This window comes from Trachinotus anak, unplaced genomic scaffold (assembly GCF_046630095.1).
Source record: "Trachinotus anak isolate AG129_WGS33_773 ecotype Australia unplaced genomic scaffold, CSIRO_AGI_Tana_v1 ptg000032l, whole genome shotgun sequence".
Taxonomy (NCBI): Eukaryota; Metazoa; Chordata; class Actinopteri; order Carangiformes; family Carangidae; genus Trachinotus; species Trachinotus anak.
In genome coordinates this window covers 2241239-2259603 of record NW_027273883.1, presented here as the reverse complement: position 1 = coordinate 2259603, position 18365 = coordinate 2241239, and the positions used below count along the sequence as shown (strand labels likewise).

Sequence of the window (18365 nt, the reverse complement as noted above, 5' to 3'; positions counted from 1 at the left end):
GGTGAAAATCGTTCCACTACGTCAAGTCGTCCCGTCCGCTCGGTGAAGATGTCTGCGACGGGCACAGGCGGCTGCGGACCCGGACCCGGACCCACCTCGGGCACCGGGTCCGGGGCTTCAAACCCCCGAAAGTTTAGCGAGAAGATAGCGCTGCATACCCAGCGGCAGGCCGAGGAGACAGCCGCCTTCCAGGAGGTTATGATGGACATCACCTCGACCAGGGTAAGTCTGAGACGGAGGCAGGAGGAGGAGAGCTGCCCGGAGGAAGAGAGGCCTTGCCTGGGCTTGCCAGGCTCCAAGATAACGTTATCTGCTACCTGTACATGGCGCTCTGCTTAGATTTGGTGCCTTTATGGCGAATATCAACTTAAGACGACAGAGTGTGTGGTTTTTGTTAGATGTTCGGTGTCAGCAGAAGAAGTTGTAGCCTCTTGATGTCCATTTCCGATACGTCGTTAGCGTAGTTAGCCAGCGTTAGCTACGGGGGCTAACTTGGCTTGTTTACTATGTTACGTGAACGTCGCTGTCACCCTGCTCGCCCCGATGCGTTCGCTCGGCCGCGGGGAGGAGGTCCCGCCGAACTCCGTCAGAAAATCTGCTGCTTTAGTTTCTTATGGACACACGTATGTTTAACTATCACGGCATAGATTTCCCTAATAATTCTGCTCTGCTGATAAATTCGGAATTCATTTGAGACACTTTATAGCGGCACGTTTCGTGACAACCAGAGCTAACTTTTAGACCTGTAAACGCCTCTTTTGCTGTAGCTAAATGATAACTAAAGCTAATAGAAAGGTGCATGTGTTATTTTTTTAAGTTGGAGCTTTGCCGTTTTGAATAAGAGACTCACACGTTGCACTTAATGAAGTTTAAGTTGTGAATTACCCGCCGTACAGCCTTACCGGGAATGCTTACGGTATATTATCATTTTTTTTCAATGGAATTTGGCGTAACGGTTTATGTATTCAAGTTAGGACGTGACTGTCGCGGCTTTTGCACAGCTGTGTTAAGTGTCGTGAATTCAAATCAGTCAGGTTACATTTGGCAGTCAGTTAGCAGTGTAAACACTGAGCATTTAGCAGTTGTTATCTGGCTAAACCAGGATTTGTGGTTTGAGTCTGTAGGGATCCACCTGTGGAGTCAGAATCTAACTCACTTTAATCATTTATTTATGGCACGACGTCCTTAATCAAGACTTGATTAACATTTTAAAGGTAGACACCAGGGGAGCATGTTCAAGCTTGACTGTCTGGGTAAAAGGTGAAGTTAGGACAAGCAGCAGAAGTCCAGCCCAGGTTTGGTGTTAGGTGTCATGTTTACTATGTTGAGCCTTTAAAGTAGAGCAGGTAGGAACATCGACTGTAAGCTCGGCTGTGTGTGTATTAGTGTTGAGGATTTATTATTGTCATCTATCAAGTTAAATGTAAATAACATTTGCTAGTTAAAGCTTCACAAACGCAAAGGGTTTCTTTTTCATAACAGTATAAATAGACTGGTTTGGGCTTTCTGGGCAGATGAAACTGAAACTGACATTTGATCAATGTTTTTGACTTTTTAAAGATGAAGTAAGTGAACATATGAACCTAAAATAGCTTTAAATTTGAGCTTAAAATGAGTCTAACTATGACTGAAGTCTATCCCGTAAAGTTGTTGTTGTTTTGCAGGTGTTTTCTGTGTGACTTTACGCAGCAGTGGTGCATGATGGGTCAGCATTAGGAATCTTTGGGTTTATAGTCAGGCTTCAGTTTAAATGTACACTGATGTGGTTGTTATTCATTAGAGCAGAACTGCACAATGAATCCACAACCTTTTCTCAGATGTGATAGCTGTTGTGATGCTGTGGTGCATCTAGTGGAGCGCTGCTCATGGACAGGTGAACTGTTGGACCAATCTCAGCCTGTGTTTACTTCAGCCTACTGTAATTATCTGCTTCTCAAACACAGATTTGGCTTCAGGCAAGTGTGTTTTATGTGCAACAGACACATAGACAGACAGAATCCTCTTTACAAGGATACTTATCAATATTACTGAGTCACAACTTTACTATTTAGTGTAGGACTCAAAAATTAAAGCAATATGGCCACGTGCAAAAGATAGAGCTTCAGTTTTTGATGAAGGTGAAATGTGTCACAAAAGACAATAAATGAAGAACCGTGCTGCTACAGAGACACGCAGGCCGACAAGTCATATTCTTTACGTTTAAAATATATGACTTTACGTTTTCTTTACATTTAAAGGATCAGGTGTGGTTAGTACAAGACCCAACAAAAATTCCACCATTATTTTTATTTTTTATTTTTTTTCAGTGAAAATGAAATGACAAAAATCACCATTAAAAGTGTAACTCATATCACAGTTGCAATATCTGCCAAAATAATGAAAATATAATTTTTTTTACTTTTTGCATATTGTTCAGCTGTGGTTTAGAGCGTTGTGTGCACTGCTGTAAATCAATTAGCAGGACGGCTTTTTGCCAGTACTGGATTTTGATATGATCTTTTTCAGTGATGAGTGTGGTGAAGTAGTTTGATGTGTCAGGTATTTGACTTGTTGGATTTACCAAACCAGACATCCTTGGCTGGTTATTTCATCCAGTAACAGTCAACAGAAAATTAACCTGCAGCTGTTTAACCTGCGATTAATTGTTTGATTAATTTTGTTATCAAAGCCAACATGTCAAACATTTGCTGGGTGAAGGACTTGCTGCTTGTCTTTGCAGTATCGTACAGTAAACTGAATGTCTTTGGGTTTAGGATTATTATACAGAAAGCCTTGTGAATACTTAACCGCATGCTGTGGGGAACTGTAATGGGCAGCTTTCACTGTTACCTGGCATATTATTGACAAAACAAACAAATTTATAAAGAAAATAATCTCCAGATATATCGACAACACTGAAGCACAAGATAAGAGCCTTAAAATGGACAATGATACAATCTGTATCAAATCCAGTTTAAGACCTTCATTATTTCACTTGATGCATTTTCCTGAATTAAAATGTTTAATCAAATTACTACATAGTAAATCTGAAGCCAGGTAGTAAGTGTTACACAACAGGGGTTAATAAGGGCCAAGCAGTGCAATTTTGCCCATGGGGCAAACTGGCAGGCACTTAACTTAGTAGATCAAAGAATCAGTAAACATGAGCGAGGATCTGACTGAACACTCAGTCAGTTCTCCAGAGTGTTGAGGTTTTACCCCACAGCCCCACTCATAAATGCTTGTGATCTGAGTGGCAAGGAAACGATGTGAGTTATTGTTTTAGTCATGAATCACGCAGCTGCTCCTCTGGAACAAATAAGTCTTTGTCTCCAATGACAGGAAGAAAAAATGACACAGAAGAAACCCAGAGATCCACTGATATTCAGAGTAAAGTTACTGGAGAAGAGCAGCAGAGGTGAAGCAGCAGTGTGTTAATGATGCAGAGCTGATACCACACACACACTCAGGGGCATCACTGTCTCTGTCAGACTGAGCGATTTGACTGAAATCATCATCAATAGAGACATGTTGTAAAATCAATATGCAGCTCACTGAGTGGTCAGTTTATTAGGTACACTGAGCTAAAACTGACGTGGTCTGATCCAGCAGCGCTGCAGAAATCCTGCCGTCAACATGCTCAGGTTTGGTTAAAAATGAGCAATAAGTCTTTCTGGGCTGTGGAAAGTTCAAACAAACATTTTCTACTATGTTTATTTAGTTTTTTTAGCTATGCTAATTTTGCTGCTAACATCACAACACAATACAGTTTGTCAGCAGCACAAACTGCAGCCTCCAGAACGACCATGAAGGTGAATCCACACTTTACTGAGAAGTTTCAGGGAAACTGAAGATTGTAAACTTAAATAAAGCTGAATAAAAATTTTGCCACTGCAGCCAATAACATGGATCACTGATACAAGTCCAGCTGTTCACTGTCTGACCTCAGAGTAACTTAAACCAGAAGCAGCCTCTGCAGAGTGAAACGTGTCCAGCTGGTGATCATCAGACTAACTTCAGCCACTTTTCCAGATGATCAGAGGCTTTTAGTTTTTTTCCGAATGAGACCAGTCCCGATGCATCTCGCCTCTTTCTTCACTGATTTTGCATTAATGGACCAAATAATTCTTCAGTGTATCTCAAAAGTAATGGATGTTAGAACTGCAACGATTAGTCTGTTAATCAACCAAAAGAAATGTTCAAAAATGCCAAGCAGCTCCTCGTTCCAGCTTCTAAAATGAGTTGAAGAATTGATTATTTTCTCTGCTGACAGTGAACTGAATGTCTTTGTGTCCTTGTGAACCACATTTGAAGACGGCACGTTGCATTGTGGGAAACTATTTTCTGTTGTTTTACAGACATAACCATTTATAAGATAGAGGAAATAACTGTCACATTAATCAATAATGATTAGTTGCAGCCTTAATGGATAGGTTGAGTAACAATGTCATGTCAGTCACTGTCAGATTCAGTGTCTGAGAGGAGTTCATGACAAACACACATCCTCCTCCTCGTCCTCCTCCTCGTCCATGTACTGACAGTACCACCCTGTTCAGCTCTGTCTTTTCTGGGAATTTATCTTGCCCCCGTCCCTTACACACACACACACACACACAAACACACAGCAGCAGCAGGAGTGTGTGGGTGGTCCAATCAGCTAATAGTATCAGGGTGTGTGTGTTGGTGGCAGCAGTAGTTCTGTGGCGAAGCTGTTCAGCGTTGATATGCAGCTTCTGTCAGAGTGAAACATCAGACAGTTTGTATTTTCTGCAGGAGAGAACAGAAATCAGAGTCACACAGAGCAGCTTCTGAAAACTTCTTTCACACATCCATCATGTGTGTGGACATGTACTGACTTCATCAGGACGTTTGTCATAAGGTTGTTTGAAATAAATAAAGCGTTATCTGTGCAGCAGCTGTGTCAGGTCGATCCGTACCAGTACATCCGCTGGTGACTGATGGATAGGTCAACCTAATATCAATACATCTATTATTAAATAACTGTTGCAACTAATGATTATTCTATATCAGAGTGCTTATAGGCAGGTCCCTCCATGGCGGCCATCTTGGCTCCAATCTAAATGAATGGGGGGGGGGACTTCACTCTCAGTGGTCACTGGGAGAGAATAATTGCATGGAAAGAATCATCCGTCAAAGCTGATTAAAAACAAAAGTTTGGCCACTTTGCCCCACAAGTTCTGGTGTAAAGCAACTTTTCTCCCGCAGCTCTCACTTGGACTGTGCAACGTTTCACTTCGTCTCTGACTCAGGTTACAGCGACAGAGGCAGGAAACGCTCTCATTTGAGAAGCTGCATTTCAGCTGGAAGAATAACTTCAATGACTAATTGAGTTAGGGCTGCGACTAATGAATAAAGCCAGGTCTGATTTAAGATTGATGATTTTAGTGTTACTAGGTTTTAGGTTTGATTATTATCAGTTATTGATTTCTCTCTTTGCCCCAGAAATCCAAGATCAGGCTGAGCTGCAGATACGACATTTAAGAACCCAGAGATGAGAAGAGTGTGTCGATGATGGTGTTTTAGATGTTCAGAGGCGTGATGATGTAAATGGAGATAAAACGGTGCCACACCCTGCGCTGACAGAAACACTCTGGTTACAGTATCTGATCTTCAAATGAAGCTTTCAATGTGAAATGGAAACGGTGCAGTCATGTTTAGCCTAAGATTATCTATGGTGGAGGTTGTAATTTAAATCAATTGTTCCAGTATAATTCATTAGAAAAATTTCTTTTTTCTTTCAAACCTACAAAGTGATAACAACACCTTGAAGATATAACTTTATTCATCATTGCAGTTATTGCACTTCATTTACTACTTTAAGTTTTCAAATGAGTTAACGATGCTGCTTTATGTGAGACAGTAAACAAACTCTAATTTTGTCTATTTTAAGAAATCTTCTCTCACAGGACTGTGATTCGCAGCTACAGGCAGAACACTGACTGCTGGAGCCTGAGGGAGGAACAGGGACTTTCAGAGGTTTCATTGGTTTGGTTAACTGGGATTTAGGATGTTGCTCAGTTCAGTTCTGTCCTGTCTGTGTGATCTATAAAACTTTTACTGATCCACAGAAGGTCGACCTTTTGAATAGTGTCACACAGACGTCACCAGAACTAATACTTTGTAAGAAAGTCGATGCCAAACTTGTGAAAACATGATGGTACTGGTTTTTCTGCAGAGCTGTAGGTGCTGAAGGTACCGTACAGTAGATGTCGTAGGTAGTAGAGAAGTGTCGAAGGCTGACAGCAAACATGAAGAGAAGAAGAAGAAGGCCGAGCTGAGGCAGTGCTGAAATGTCACTGTTGTTGTTGGTCAACTGTGACAGCTGACGTCTGTCGCAGCAACACTCCACACACAGCGTTAGCTTGTTTGGGCTAACTTTAGCTTGTTTAGCGACAGCCCACAGTGTTAGCTGGGAGCTCACAACATTAGCAGCTACAGTCGTCACTGTTCATTCTGTCAGAATTAAACACTTTTAAATGAATATTTTCACTGTCACCATGTTAGTCAGTTTTAGTTAGTCTGACTACGTGAAGGTGTGTGTATGTATGTGTGTGTGCAGCAGCCTGACTTCTGACATCGTGACCTCCCTGATGTCAAACTGGAAACTGACCAGTACGACCACCTCCACACCAGATTAGTGGTTCCCAAACTTCTTCTGACCTGCCCCCCCTGTATTGGCATTATGCCCCCTCAGTGGGCCTGCCCCCCCCCAAGTATTAGACCCCCTGCATTAGTTGAGTCAGTTGCGGCCCTGCTTCGAACAGTGCAGGGGGTGTCTTTAGTGGAGGTGTGTTGTTTCATGTACGGGTGGGGGAACAGATTTATGTGTGAAAAACGTATTAGATGCCAAAACTCAGCACAGTGGTTTATACTCAGACAGGATTTTACAACTGGAAAGTCATCACCGTGGCAACAGTTTAACCTTCCGTCAGCGTCCATGTTACAAAGTAATCCAGCAGGAATCTGTGCTTGCGTCTCTGCGTGATCGCCCTGCCCGGTGATGTCACAGTGCATTGCAGCAATAGTTGAACCAGGTTCAACATTTTCTACCACACGACACCAAACTGTCTGCAGTGCTGTTGCTTCAGACCTCTGAGCTTAGCCAGGACGAGTCCAACCTGGGAAAGAATAAGATCAAGATGCTGCTTCCATGTGGAGCTGGGGTGTGTTGGTCCTGACACACTGTTGTTCTGTCTTAAGTCTGAAGTGTGTAACAGTTGAGGCTTGTCCAAATTTTGATTATTGTTACAGACGGTTTATAAAATGTTGTTGTGAAATTTTATAATGGAGCTTTATTGAAAACACATCCTGTTTAATGAAGCTGTGTTTTGTAAAACCTGGACTCTCCTGTCATCACTGCAGTCACTTTATTAATCTGCTCTTGAATGAGGTGCAGAGACTTTTTGTCAAGTCATGTTCTCCAGAGACTGAACTGTGCTCTCACTGTGGCTGAATAATCAGTCATTTGGTGTTTGTCACTTTGAAAGTGTTGTGTTGCTGTATGCAAACAGTGGTTACTGTCTGCGTTTGGCGTAAACAGCCTGAAAGTAGCTGGGTTTGTATGAGTCACCGTGAGTTTGTTTTTTGTTTTTTATGGAAGATGTGCTTAAAGAAAAAGCTCGGTGTTTCTTCATCGTCTCATCTCTGCAGATGAGATGATTCCCTTCCATATTTTACTCTTCTTCAGTGTTTTATCTGAAGTGTTGATCTCCATAAGAAGATTTATTTATGGTTTTAAGAACCAAAAGTTTCAATGAGTAAATGCCATCATTGTCAGCGAGCCAATTAGCGTGCAGCATACTTTGACCAAGATCTAATAACGCTGTTGATTGGCTGTTTATTCACACAAACATGTTTGAGGTTGTGTAGAGACCAAGCTTGTAATTTTCTTTTTGTTTAAATGGATTTGACAAAATTGGAATTGAAAAAAATCTTGTGGTATCAAAGTCAACTTTTTTTTGAATGATACCCAGTCCTAAATATATTAAATTAAATAATTTATGTTATTAGAGAGAGAATAGGCCTCCTGCATTAAACCTGATCAGTTGTGACCTGATGAACTACCTCAGAAATGATATTCTCTGGCAGCCTGAGTGAGTTGGTGACAGAACATGTTCAGACAATTGAGTTTCCAGTCTGTAGCGTAAACAGTGGAGTTCTTCAGTAAATGACTCAGCTCCTGTGATTTTTCAGTCTCTCCTGTCATCAAAACTGAGTCGGCTTTTTCTCTGAGTCCTGTTTACTGTCCGAGAGCAGCTCTGCAGCCAAAAACCTATTTCTCTCTCGAGGAGGATGATTAAAGCTAAACTCGACCGTCTGTTTACTTTGGGAATGATTCTCCTCTCTGGACAATGATTAGTTCACTGGCAGCAGCAGGACTCAGACACTGGGGCTTTTATGATGGCTGCTGCATTAACATTAACACTGAAACAGCTGCAAAACGAAGCTGTTGATCTGAGTTTTTTAGTTCAGTAATACTTGCCAAAGAGCCAAGGACATGGACAGATAGAGAAGAAGGACAGGAGAGTAAACAGTTCATCACACTCTCTAAGAAACTGGGCCAGAGCGTGTGTGTGTTTGTGTGTGTTTGAGTGAGAGAGTCCACATGTTGTTAATGTATACCCATATTTGTAGGTTTGCACACTTCAACAGTTTTATGTTTTCAGTCCATTTATAGTTAGATGGAGAATCTGGTTCACAGCAGTTTTAAAGGTCCATATTTGACAATTTTCCATTGTTTTATCTGAAGTGGTGATATGCATAAGAAGATATATTTGTGGTTTTAAGAACCAAAAACCATCTCAGTGTAGTTTTACATCTCCTCTCTCAGGCTTCTCTCTTGAGCTCTAGTAACAACAAGCAAGTCAGCCAATCAGAAGAGAGGATCTTTGCCTCTCTTCTGATTGGCTGACTGTTTTCTGAGTGATCCAATAAAAATATAGCAGATTTCAGGTAAACACTCAGAGAAACCAAATCCTGCAAGCTTGGATGGTGGGTCCAGGTGGGCGGGACTTGGGGCATGGCTGAGAGCAATGACTACTTTGTTGTGACATCACGAAGTTGCAGAAGTCCTGACGGCTGGTTTTAAGGCTCAGTTTCTGAATACAGGCTGTGTGCATTTCTCTGTGGACTGAGGCTTTGATACTTTCACAGTATTAATATAGAACCTAGACCTGCTTTATAATCACAAACACATGGACATCTACCTTTAGACTGGATGGACCTTATTAATAAATCACATGGCGTTAAACGAATGTCAGACAGTTTTATTATTCAAGACACAGAGTCCATACAGCATTTGCTTCATATGTTGTGAGGAGAAGTCAAAGGTCAGAGGTCAGCAGTGAAACTTGTTTTGACCATTTCTACAGCTCTGTGGTCTCTGAGGACTTTTTTTCCACCTGTCATATGATTTTGTGAGACGCCTTGTCGCACAGCAAGCGCCTGCAGGAACCTTCTGTATCTAATATCAGAGGAACCAACACACAGAACCTAAGATGGATTGTATCATATTTTAGCAGTAAAAGCATAACACAGATTTAGGAAACTACCAGTGGATTACCACAGCAGACTGATGAGAATATTTGTACAGTTCATGAATAGATTTAACCCCACTGCATTGTCCTAAAATCAGCAGATGCATCAGTGACGTCTCTTCAGGTGTGGTGATCAGCATGACCCAGACTCCATCATGGTGGAGAATTTGGTTTTGTTTTGGATTCTCTCCGCAGAGCTGATTGGTCTGTACATTGGTGAAAGTTTTTTTTTTTTTGTGGTTTTTCTTGAATAGCTGCTGATTATTCTCACGACAGTGTGACCTCTGACCCTTGGCGTCCTCGGTGCTGGTCACTGTCCTATTCATTGTTAGTTATGCAGTCTGTGTATGATTGAATGTCCTGTGATGTGTATGATGAATTGTTGGCCTGGAGCGCTGGTTGATCTGCGTTATAGTGTTGGTAACGTCTGAGGTGATGCTGCTGCTGACGTCACTGTCAGCCGCTCTGATGACAGACACTTCAGCAACCGCAGAAAAAGTGAAGGATTGCAGGAGAATCATTTATGTGCGGCTACACATGGCTGTCTGGTGAATAGGAGGTTAGGACAGGTCGCCTTTCAGTGGACGAAATCTAAACAGCTTCTGGTGTCTGAGACGTTTAGTTCTACCACGGTGTATGTGTAACTCTCATATAGAGCATATTAAAATACAAAACAGTCACAAACACATAGATACGTAATCTAGATAGATAAGTATAGTTCATGCATCTGCAGGGCTGAAGGAAATGAAAATTAACATCGAAAGAACATAAATCTGATTTAATCAAAAATATTGTAACATAATAATGATAATTGAGTTTATATAAAGAGCAAAATTAATTCATGAAATGCGACACAAAGTACTTAGCACAGACAACAAGAATCATAGCATTTACAATAAAATGATGAAACAAGGATAAATATAATAAAACAAGAAAATAAATCACACAGCGTTAAACGAATGTCACAACTTCGTTCTAACTGTTAATGTGTGTTTTTTTTCCTCTCGTTTGTCTCTGTTGTGTCAGCTTCAAGCTCAGAAGCTCCGTCTGGCCAGGAGTCAGGGTCCGTACTATGGCGGCTCGTTACCAAACGTCAACCAGATCGGAAGGACCCCTCAGGATTTCCAGGTGACAACCACCAGGCTCCACTTCAGATTAACTCAATACCTGCACCTCCTGTGCTTCTTTGGTTTTTACTTGTGTCTGTTTTTTCTCTATCGGTACTACATCTTTCACTACCACGAACATTTCTACTGCTACTACTGCTTCCATCTCTTTAACTACTGCTGCTTTTATTATCTTATTTTACTGTCGATTATAAAGAAATAAAAAAAACAAGTTCTGCTCTAGTGCAACCCCCTTGCAAATTGCTGATGTTTTGCTATCCGCTAATGCTACGCTGTACACCAGAGGTCATTTCTTCTTCACTGCTCTAAATCAGTAGTTGCCAATGGCTGCAGAGCGCAACTTCCTGTGCAGTTTTAGAGCGGCCAAGAAGAATTATTTCCAGGAAAACTGCCATTTTGTTTGAGTGTGAAACTATAAAGTTTGTTAATAGGTTACATGGTACTGGATCGTAGTGGATAGACTCACATTCTTGCTGACACCCAGTGCCGTATTTTGGGCAGCGTCGGAGGCATTTCCGATACTAGAATCAGTATTGGAACAACTCTGCTGCCTCTCGCTTCTTTTACTGGGACCTACTTCTACTTTGAGTGATTTGGTTTCTGTTGTTGCTGCTACCACAACAGCTACACCTACAACCATTGCACTTACCACCAACACTACCACTATTGCTGCGGCTGCTAAAACAGCTACCACATCCACTAAAGTGAAGAAGAAGAAAAGCAAGAAAAAGTAGTTATTATTATCAGGAAGTTGTGTGTTGGCGTTGAACTTGAGGTGTTTTGAGGTCACAGTCTGCTGTGTCACTGCAGTCTGCAGCCTTCAGCTCATCAGCTCTGAGTCATCAGAACTTCCCATCAGCTCTGCAGAGCATCACTCGTTCTGTAATGGAAGTTTTTCATCAATATCATTGTCTCTCTCTCTTCCTCCTCTCCACGGATATCACAGCCGACTCTCTGCCTCCATTCATCTGCACTCCTCCTCCTCTTCCTCTTCCTCTGTCTCTGAGGTCAGACCAAGATGAAATTAATTTGGTAGCAGGATGTTTTTGGCTGCTCTGCTCCACTGAGCAGAGGAATTTGGGAGGTTGACATCGCCACTCAGTGTAATCGCATTTCTTCCAGGTTTTTGATTTTGAAAGAAAGAAGTCTGTGAAAGCGACACTGTTAAAGGAGCAGACCTGGAAGAAGGCTCTGGATGTTGGCTTTTCACCAGCACATTAATGCAACATTTTAGTTTTGACTAAAGAAAAAAAAAACAGATCCTGTGTGGGGATCACAGACTGTCTCTCCAACCAAATCTCAGCCAAATCTGATGCAGATATCACTAACACTGAGTATAGAATATAAAACTATTTAATACAACTTTCATCAAAAAGGCCTGGAAGACGACAAAATTGCCAAAACAATCCTCTCCTGGAAAAATAATCAGGCTGTAGCACTGCTGTATTTCACCTTCAAATGAATCCTATAAATGCTACAAATCAAATGAGCAGCAGTCCAGTTTTTCTTTTCTGAACAACCTTGAAAATGAATGGCTCTCAAATGTCCCTTTATCTGAAACAAACCAGCTTATTATTTTAGAATTCAAATCAAAGCCAACCGCAGTAATTGGTTTTATGGCAGACTTACACGGAAACTATGTCCTCCAAACTGAATTCTTAGAGAGTAGCAGCTCTGATGAGAAAATAACATCTGTGTTACACTTTCTACATGTTGCTGTTTCCTGTTTGCCTTTTTTTTTTTTTTGCTTAAAGAATGTTAAAGCTCCATCCAGTCTAAAGGTAGACGTCCATGTGTTTGTGATTATAAAGCAGGTCTAGGTTCTATATTAATACTGTGAAAGTATCAAAGCCTCAGTCCAGAGGGAAATGCACACAGCCTGTATTCAGAAACTGAGCCTTAAAACGATCTTTAAATAAATGTGTTTTCCTCCCTCTGTCTCCTCAGGGCTCCTTCCCCTCCACTCTGGAGTCCAACCGGTCGACCCGGCATCACGGCCTGGTGGAGAGGGTCCAGAGGGACCGACGGTTCGTCTCACCAGTCCGACCGTACCGCAACCGACAAGTATCCTTTAGTTAATTTTCAGACTTCCCTCCTCTGTCTGTGGCTCTCGGTTCAGTGCCCATTGGTTCCTGTTGAAACACCTCAAATACATACCGTATTTTCCGCACTATAGGGCGCACTGGATTATAAGGCGCACTGTCAATGAATGGTCTATTTTCGAACTTTTTTCATATATAAAGCGCACCGGACTATAAGGCGCATTAAGCGAAACAAAACTGTCAGATAAGTCAAACTTTATTAAACGCGTTCACAATAACTGTCAACATTGTTCAAACATTAATGAGCGTATTCACAATAACTCCCAACCTTGTTCGGTTGTAACACGTAAAAAAAACACAGTCTGATACTGCTAAATCAAACGTTAGCGTATTCACAATAACTCCTTATAGGTCCTTATACACACACACCGTAATATTATGGTGAAGCACAGTATGTATTACTCCGTGACGCTCCTGACTACGATAGCCGTAATGCTGCAAGCGGTGCGGCTTTGTAGTTTACCAAAGTCGTACTAAAACATTTTGACAGAGCGCCGTGAGCGACGTGTACCACACAAAATCGCTTCGAGGTCAGTACGCACAACCAGAATTAATCCATATATAAGGCGCTCCGGATTATAAGGCGCACTGTCGTTTTTTGAGAAAATTAAAGGCTTTTAAGTGCGCCTTATAGTCCGGAAAATACGGTAGTTTTTGTAAAACAGCTGCTCACTGTAGATTCTGTCAAACAAAAGGAGGATATAGTGCATTCACTGGGGACTATTTTCAGCGGCAGATGAATCCACATTTGGCCACATTAGTGAGTGTGAGACTCACTGTTTGTTTTTAATAGTTTCTGGAAGCAGTGGAGCTCTGTGGGTCCGAGGAAGAAGATATATCAGCACCTGTTAGGAGCAGACATTCATGGCTGATTTAAATCTGCACATGAGATTTGTAGAGAAGAAGAAAAATACAGAACATCACTACACTGATCCTTTCCTCCTGTTTGCCCCCCGTCAGTCCCACCCAAACCATTTAAAAATGCACCGCTGTGAAACCTCACACACAGATATTATTTTATCGTGTTTGAAGTTTGCTTTATGACATTTTGTCAGCAGGACACTTATCTGTTCTGAGATCACAGCAACAACACAACGTGCTGTTTTTCCAGAAATCCTCTGCAGGCTTCTCATCGATCTGGACTCAGCTTGATTCTGATTTATGCTCTTAAGCACGACACACAGGGCAGCATCAGTATAATTGAAACTGGAAGTAGTCTAACAGTTTAGTGGGTGATAATGGGATTTCTTTTTGTTTAAGTCGTGCAGTTTTACAGATTAGTCCCAAAGGACAGTAGCTGTGGAAAATCTAGCTGTAAAAAGATAAAAGATAAACATTACAGATTAACCTTTTAATTGTAGTTTTAGAGAAAAAACGACTTAAGCAACAGTTAATAAAACGATAAAAGTCTTGTTTCTGAATGATTGTTTGGAGAGTGGATTTATTTCTCTGTTTAAACATAAATAGGAGTGAAGGAACAAAAGATAACATACATCCAGAGTCATGGGTTCTTCTCTTGTTTCCACTGTTCTCCGGCAGCTTCCTGGAACTAAATTTATGCTCTGCTCAGGCGGTGACACAAACACATCACACATCACAACAAGGACAACAAACACAATAACAACCGATCCTTATGCTGCGTTTACTCCTGGTGTCCAAACTGCGCCGGAGTTTTAGTCTGGACGAGCAGGAACCGAGACTTTTGGAAACGACAACGCCTCCTGGTTGAGCTAAAACATTTGTCTGGACGTTTTTGTTTTAAAATCAAAAAGTATTATTGTGGACGTGTTCTAAATAGAACAGTGAAGAATGACTGTTGGACAAACCAACATGTCCTGAATACATTCAGGTTTGTGGAGAAAAGAGCAGGTTTATTATCAGATTTTGGACCCCTCTGTAAATCATCTTTTAATACATTCAGATTTCCACTTCTTTGCTGATATAATAATCTTTAATTGATGTGTTTCATTGAATTACTACACAACAAAGCTGGGGTCAGTGATAGTACATGTCACACAACAGTGGGTGGGATCGAGGGGTTAAAGGGGCCCTTTGGCTGATTAATCCTGACTCACCTGATTTCAGTGTGAATTTGAAAATCATTGCCAATATTAGCAACACTGCTGTTTGTCCCACAGCCACTGACTTCACTGCACTCACCTTCCAAACAGATCATTAAAGTGATGAGGTCTGTTCAGCTGTTTCATGATGTCCATCCAAAATACCCTGGTCCCATGGTTCTGAGGAAATCCAGGTGAAGAGAAATCCCGGGTTAAAGGATGTGAAGAAAGGATCTCAGAGGCTCTTAGGCCAAATGAAATATAACTCTAGTCTTGATTCACATAAAAACACTGCGAGTCAACATTTAAAGGCAGGAGAAGCATAAAATTTTCTCACCTCCCCCTGAACACGTGCCTTAACCACCAAGTGTTCAGGGGAGCTGCAGGAGAAAGTGTGAAAATGTGGAACTGGAAACAGTTGGTGCTGAAAACTGAAAAAACAAAAAATGTAATTAGACTAAAAGCATTCGTGTTTTACCTCTGATTTTTCAAATCAACAAAAAAAAAAACACAACTTTGCCTTTCAGGGCTGCCGTAACTATCCCTAATTTTTCAACAGAACTTGTTAAAGGACAAGTTTGAAACAAAAAGAAAAAGGTTATAAAAAGGATCATGTGTCATGTTTTTCCTTAACCAGTCGTCTCTTCAGGTGGACAGCTCACCGTATAACTCTGCCTACCTGTCCCCGCCCACCGACCCCAGCTGGAGAAGGTAATGTCTGTCAACCTCCTCTAACCACCTCTATCCCCCACCTGTCTGTCTCCCTGGAGACGAGGCTCTGCGGGGACGCTTGTTTGTTATTCTCAAAGCATCTGGCTGGAGCCTCCTCTGCTCCCACTGCTCCTGAGCCTTTCTGAAGCCTCTGTCACACCTGAGACGGTTTCAAAAACAAACGACATGAGCTCATGAGTAAATCACAGCTGGATGAGAGAAAGAAAGACAAAAATGATGACAGAAACTTCAATGGTTCATCTCCAAGTCAGATTAAAAATGTATCATCTTTTAAATTATCCACAGATCATAGTCTTATTGTTGCCTCCATGTGCTGTTATATGAATCTAGAGCAGATACAATCTGGGTCCTGGCTGCTTCCATAAACACAGTTATACATATTCTACAGTTCAGCATCATAACAATAATCTGATGGTTCCATACAAGTACTACCAGTAAGAAACATGAGATCCTGTGCCGACACCAAAGTGGTATTAGTTTTGATTCCTCACTTCAGGGAATATAGAAATATTTGTTTGTGTAAATGCAACCAACCATAGAGGAAGTGTTCAAATGGAACTGAATCGAAGTAAATGCTCTAGAATAAGATCTGGACGACCTCAAGAGAAGGCTGTTTATAGCTTATTGTCCACTATTTCTATATTTAATAGTTTTCTTAGCAAGTTGTCCACTGTGAGCTCACCAGAGCTTAGCTCAAACTAAAATCACCTCAAATGGGTAAAATTGTGATTTAAATAAGGATTTACCTGATCAGAGAGTTTTATATAAACTATAAAACTGTTTAGTCCCTAATTTGTCTTCAGTATTAAAAAGTCAGTCTCTACTTCAAACAGAAACACAGTAACAGTCTCATACACATGTCCTCAGATCCCTGTTTGATAACAGAGCCTCAGGTTGCTGATAAAAGGGAAGAACAAGCTGCTGTTATATGAGGCTGGAACAGTGACAGAACAAAATCTGAGCTGAAAAAGGAAACAATGGCATTGTTAAACTTTATTATATTAGCAAATGACATTTATAAATGTGATTTTCTTTCATTTATCAGTAGTATAGGGTCTTAACCTGCAGCAACAGTGTGTTTTTGTGATGCCATCTTTATTTAACTCGGCGCTTTGAGCAGCAAAATGTAGCCGTGATGAGAGAAAAACCAAAGCATGGACTTAAGGGGCAGTTACTAGACAGACTGTCCTTCAGCTGAGGTCTCGCTCACTCCCTCCTGCTGAAGTGTCCTTCAGCAAGACATTGAATCCCCACCTGCTTTCTCTCTGGCCTCTGACTGAATTTGCACAAGGAGACCCCTGATCAGGATCATGAGGAGACACTGAGGCTTCACAAAGGTTGTTATGGATCCTACTGAGGCTGCTGCTCCGGTTCATGTGCCTCTCCAGCAGTTACACTAACCTCTACACCACTAACAGGAGCTATCTTAAGCTGGCGTCTCTTCAAACCTGAGTTGGTTTTGGAGAGCCCTTGGTTCTTTTTTTCCCCTCTTCTTTTTTTGCCCTTTGTCCTTCTGGGAATCTCTTTTTTCTTTTTTGGCTTTTTCTTCTGTTTTCTGCAACGTTCAGTCGTTTCATTTTCGCCTGCTCGCCTGCGTTCTTTCTGGTTTTCTTCTAACAGCACAGCAACTGCCCTTCAGAGAGAGACTGGCCTCGGTCTACACTGCACATTACCACACCACAACACACACAAACCACACTCACACACATGCACACAATAGGCTGGCAAATTACCTCAAGCCATTTCCTAAAATCTGCAGAGTAGAGGTTATTCAGGTGCGACTGCCCCGGCTGTGACTTTGTCAGGACGCCAACCACCAGCTGGAGTTTTTCTAAACATCAAGTTTTCTGGTAAAACGGTCAAAGTTCCTGGAAAGCTAGAGAGATATCCCACCTGCACTTTGTCTTTGTTGGTCTGTGTGGAAAACGTTCTGTCACATTTTTGTCTCAGGTTCATTTAAGCCCTGAATCGGCCTGATTTCCAGAGAATCAGAGTTTGGAGACAAAAAGTCAAAGGGAGCGTGTTGATGTAACAGAGGTTCAGTGACTGCTCGTCCTGCCAGGTTGGAGGTTTGGTCAACAAATACGAGTCCAGCTGTTGTGTCTGCAGCTCAGCAGAACGGATCTAGTTATTCCATACTTTTCTCAATTATAAATGCCAAAAAGAAATGTCTTGAAAATAACAAAGCCAATGTGTTTGCACATGTCTCAAGTCTCAAGTCCCATGACTTCCCATCATTAAGCAAGACAGCTGGGAAATATGGAGGAGCCACTGAGTTTGCATCAACAGCAAATTAAAGCAGTAGATCAGAAAACAGGAAGAATTCTTACTAAAATGTGAAAATCTGCAGCTATAAAACAGAAAACGATGAAGAGCCAAACAAAGGTCTGGATACATGAATCATTTACAGTGGAACTACTTTAAGTTCTTGAAGCGTCTGAAACAGTCTTTACAGATATGTTAAGAGGCCAAATGATAACAATCAGAGCAATAGCACACTTGTGTTTAAAAGGCTAAAAATGAGAGAAGCTGTTTTTAGCTGCACACAACACAATGAGGCTTTTGTCCTTCAGTTAAAGTGAGACCAACTGAAAAAGTTCATGGACCAGACCCACTTTCTTCAGTCTCAGCTTCTTATAGTGTGATCGCTGCAAGTAATCAGACTTCAGTTAGTTTTTTGTTTTAATTTTGTTAACGTTAATTTATTTGGTTTTTACATTAGATTATTCGCATTATGCCCCGCCCACACCAGGTGTCCAGGTGAAAGAGCAGAGAGGATGAAGATGGTTAGAGGAGGAAACATTAGAG

General features: G+C 41.4%; 1 protein-coding gene across 2 annotated transcripts in view; it reads left to right on the top strand.

Annotated features, from left to right (window-relative positions):
- LOC139612751 (CREB-regulated transcription coactivator 2) overlaps window positions 1-18365 on the top strand; it is a 41342-nt gene continuing 22977 nt past the window's right edge. The window contains exons 1-4 of one of the 2 annotated variants that reach the window (XM_071468687.1): window positions 1-222; window positions 10563-10664; window positions 12611-12727; window positions 15475-15536. In XM_071468687.1, coding sequence (XP_071324788.1) covers window positions 49-222; window positions 10563-10664; window positions 12611-12727; window positions 15475-15536 — 455 coding nt within the window. In that variant the 5' untranslated portion in view covers window positions 1-48. The remainder of the gene's footprint in view (window positions 223-10562; window positions 10665-12610; window positions 12728-15474; window positions 15537-18365) is intronic. The other variant, XM_071468685.1, reaches the window with a different exon arrangement.